The following is a 4508-nucleotide window of genomic DNA, read 5'->3' as shown; positions in this document are numbered from 1 at the left end:
ATTGAGATTTCAAGTTCATCATAAATTCATTTCAAAACCTTTCTTAGGAAATGAGGTCATTCAAAAATTAAAACTTAATTATTTGAATTCGAAAAAAAAGGGACTAAATAACTATTAATTTGGAGTATTCAATGCAACAATATTTTGAATCAAATACTTTAGCAGCGTGATGTAAATCTTAAATATTTTGAAGGGTTATTTAGCCTTTTGTAGTACTAGCAATTTAATACTATAGTATACACTTAGCTACAATAACAAGGCCACTAAAAAAAACTTGAATTGGTAAAAAAAAATTCCTGTTAGCAATTTAATACTATAGTATACTTATTTCTAACTTAAGGTTACTCAGTCAATAAACAAACACTATTTAAAAAGAGGGACAAGTTAGTATGGTGCAGCCATCAAATTAAAGGCAGGAGCCTACCTGAGTAAGGAAAACATGTTTTAGAACATTCTTTGTTAGGGAAGACTTTGCTGCTGCAAGGCTGGCTGTGGGACTATTCTGCCATACATCTATGAGCTTTTGATAGCCTTTGAATTGGTTTCGTTTTCCGGCTGCTATACAGTACACATGTTTCTATTTATTCTCAATTGATCATGGATAAAGTATGTTTCCTCCTTGAAAAGTTTAAGAAATTTTAATTGCATACTTTATATTTAATTTTGTTAAATTTCAATCTATATGTATGTAATGATAATTACCGTTGATAAGTTCTAATTATATTCTTATTGTCTAAAAGTAGAGATTAATTTTTGTGTTATATACTGATATTAGTATACTATAATTATTAATAAACAAAATTTTAAGGAGCTGGGAGTTTCAAATTTAAATTTTAATATTCATAGAATATGTACACATGTTGCTCAGTTATGACAATCATTTATACATGTTTGATTTATTAACTTTCTTTTTTATTTGTTTCCTTTTTTTGTATTGATTTGATTTCTTAATTATATCCTTCTTTTATTTCCTTTTTTATCTGCACAAGAAAGCATTTGTGCAACGCATTTTCAACTATTTTTTTACATAATATACAAAATGCTGTGTTGGTTAAATTAGTTTTTGGCCATCTAAATTATGAAGTGCTTTTAGTAGCTAAGTCCATTGAATTTTGGTACTAATCCAATGCATTGAGTAATATATCATGTGATTTACAGTTTTTGTTTATCATTTATGATAGTGAGCTTTAGAATCGAGTTTGGCATTTACAAGTTTGCGATAAGTACCTCATAACAAGGTATTTTTATACTGTGTAACGTGACACCATAATTTTATATAAAGCTTTAGTTTTAGTTTTTTGTTTCACAACAAATGAATTGCTAAAACGTGACCACATATGTTACTTTCTAGTTACGTTTATGTTTGATATGTTCACTCTAAACGTTATATTTTCATAGATGGATGGTGAAAATATCGAGGATGCGAATGTAGAAGACAAAATGAACGTCATACCTGACTTAGGATTTCAAGTAAATCAAGTCACTTCTACTGACCTGTATCATTCTGAACCAATACAAATCTTAACTCGTATCAGGGAAGAGTTAGAAAAGAGACAACATATTTGTGTCACATCTCTTTCATATGTTACGGTGCATACGTTGTATTCTTTAGAATTTTTATCACAATATAGGCCTAGGAAAATCAGTTACGAAAACTTGAAAAGAGAAAATAGGCATACGCAGTTAATGACATAGTTACTGACGTCTGAAAAATACCGCGATGTCATACGTATAGGCCCTGAAGTGTTTAGGCAGTTATGTCAAAAGTTAAGAGGAACTGGTAGAGTAAAGGATTCAATTCGCTCTACCGTTGAAGAGCAAGTCGCTAAATTCTTACATATTATAGGGCATAATGTGAAAAATAGAACCATGTCTTTCTTCTTCCACCGCTCAGGGGAGACAATTAGTCGTCACTTTCACAATGTCTTACATGCTATTCTGTCGTTAGAGGGAGAGTCCTTCAAGCAACCATCTGGTGAAGATGTTCCTTATGAAATACATAATAATAGTCGATTCTATCTGTTTTTTAAGGTACTAACTCTTTTAATTTAGTTAGTGTCATTTATGAAATTATGTATGAAATAATTACAAAACTGTTATGTGAATATGTCAATATACTTTTGAAACAAGGACTGCATTGGAGCCATAGATGGAACTCATAGTCGTGTGAAGGTATCAAGGGTGGAAGTCCCTCGTTTTCGGGGAAGAAAAGATCATCCAACACAAAATATTTTAGCTGCCTGTGGGTTTGATATGAAATTCACGTATGTCTTGGCTGGTTGGGAAGGAACTGCCTCTGACTCTAGAATTTTGAAAGATGCTTTAAGTAGGGAACATCCACTTCGAATACCCGAAGGTTTGTGATAGTGTTATTTATGAGGTCGTTTAAATAAAGTTAAATTCATAGTCACAGTATATAATACTTTAATTTGTGTGTGTAACTGGTGTAGGAAAATATTATCTAGGCGATGCTGGATTTATGCTAAAGCCTGGGATACTGACACCATATAGAGGTGTTCGGTATCACTTGAAAGAGTATTCAGTACGTGAGCTACAAAATCCCAAAGAATTATTCAACCACCGACATTCTTCATTAAGAAATGTCACCGAAAGATGTTTCAGAGTTTTAAGGAAAAGATTCCCAATTATAGCCGGCGACACAGAACCTTATTATTCATTTGAAACTATGCGAGACATTTTTTTGGCATGTTGCATACTGCTTAACTTTTTAATGGGTGTCGATGTTGATCAGTCTATAATTGATGCGGTTGATCGAGAATTGCTACAAGAACAAAGCATAGATAGATCACAACCAAATCAACCACGTAATGAGGAATATAGGCATGCATCGTTGTTAAGAGATAACATTGCATTCGAAATGTGAAATGTGTATCAATCATTATAGGTGATTATGTTTCTTATATGTGAATATGTATATATATGGATGTATAGTTTCCACTCAGAATTATTTGATTGGATTTTTTATGGGATTGTTACAAGTTACATAATGCCGAATAAAGGAAATAAAACAGCAGAAGCCAATCAACCTTCAAAAGACAATTTAAGATGGTCTGATGATATGGATGAAGTTTTGCTAAATGCATTAGCAGAGAAAGCATCGAAAGGTAATAGGCATGATGGCTCGTGGACAACTGAAGCATATGCCAATGTTGTGAAGACTTTGAGCATAGCAATAGGCCCTCACATAACAAAGAATCACATAAAGAATAGAATGAAGACATTGAAAGATCATTTTGCTGAGACATATGACTTATTTCATCACTTAAGTAGATTTGCATGGAATCCTGTAACTAGAAAGTTTGAAGCTGAAGAGGAAGTGTGGCAAGACTTCATTAAGGTATCTTAAACTTTGCTGTTATTACTTATACTATTGATGAAGTTAGTCAACGAATAATTTCAACACTTGTTTATGTAGGAGAAATCACAAGCAGAAAAATGAAAAAAAAATACAAATTAAGTATTATGATACTTTGAAGGAGTTGTTCGGAGCTGATAGAGCTACTGGTAAAGGGGCTGCTACGTCACGAGAAAAGATTCAAGAAATTGCTAGAGATCACATTGATTTGAATGACTCATTTGAAAACGTTGGATTTTCTGACATAGATGTTGATATGGGATATGATACCCCAACATTTCCTGCTAATTTAGATTCACCAAGTGGTCTTCATAGTCAACCAAATCAATTAGGTGGGACTTCAACGTCAAGAGGAACAAAGCGTAAGTCTCCTATGAATGAGTTTTTGGAGGCACAATATGAGAAAGTTGCTGCTGTCAAAGAGGGTACTTATCTGTCTAGCAAGCTACATGACGTAGCTCAGAGGCAGGTTGAATCAGCTGAGAGACAAGCTTCTGTGGCTGAGAGGCAAGTTTCGGTTGCCGAAAAGCAAGTCTCGTTAATTGAAAGACAAGTTGCAATTGCTGAAAAAGGGTTGGCTATTATGCAACAAAGTAGGCCTCGCCTTTATAGCGAATCAGATGTATGGGATATGTTGACTGAATTGGGTCTGATAGGATCAGCTCGGATGCAGTGTTATCAGTTTTTATGTGAAAATGAGCAGAAAAAGCGCCAAATTTTTGGGATCCCACCTGAAATGAGATTGGATACTCTTTTTCATTTCATGACAGCTGCTGGTGTTCGCTTAGGAGATATGGTACTTTCATAAAATATTAACCATTACAGGTATAACTTTTATACGCACTTAATTTCTGATTAATTTGAGGTTATTGCTTTCATTAATTGATTATGTGTTTCTGAGTGTCATATACTATAGGTATATCTTCATGTATTTAAAGAAGATATCATTTTCTGTTTTATTTATGTTAACCATGGTTGAAAATCACTTTATGTATATATACTTTGAGATTGATTGGTTGTTTAAATAGAAAGACATCGATAAAATAGATTATCATGATCAACTCTGATCTTTGAATTAAGTTGTCTTTGTTGTATATGCTCGTGCAGGAATCATAACTTGAAAATGTTTGGG

The 4508-nt window shown here is 33.1% G+C and overlaps 1 protein-coding gene across 1 annotated transcript; it reads left to right on the top strand.

The window, feature by feature from the left end:
• The first annotated feature begins 2911 nt into the window (after window positions 1-2911).
• On the top strand, window positions 2912-4293 carry LOC148569982 (uncharacterized). Its single transcript, XM_088507325.1, has 2 exons — window positions 2912-3358; window positions 3450-4293. Exons 1-2 carry the CDS (start codon window positions 2912-2914, stop codon window positions 4182-4184), a joined length of 1182 nt encoding a protein of 393 aa, XP_088363451.1. The 3' UTR covers window positions 4185-4293.
• Window positions 4294-4508: the final 215 nt, after the last annotated feature.

Source organism: Arachis ipaensis, chromosome B3 (assembly GCF_059453495.1).
Source record: "Arachis ipaensis isolate K30076 ecotype BB chromosome B3, ASM5945349v1, whole genome shotgun sequence".
NCBI lineage: Eukaryota > Viridiplantae > Streptophyta > Magnoliopsida > Fabales > Fabaceae > Arachis > Arachis ipaensis.
The sequence above is the reverse complement of the archived record's forward strand: the minus strand, read 5'-3'. Positions and strand labels throughout refer to the sequence as shown.

Bases quoted from the DNA above. Each gene is read 5' to 3' on its own strand.
- LOC148569982 (XM_088507325.1), top strand. From the start codon at position 2,912: ATGTTTCTTATATGTGAATATGTATATATATGGATGTATAGTTTCCAC. The intron at 3,359-3,449 runs GTATCTTAAACT...AGAAATCACAAG, and splicing joins TGTGGCAAGACTTCATTAAG to CAGAAAAATGAAAAAAAAAT.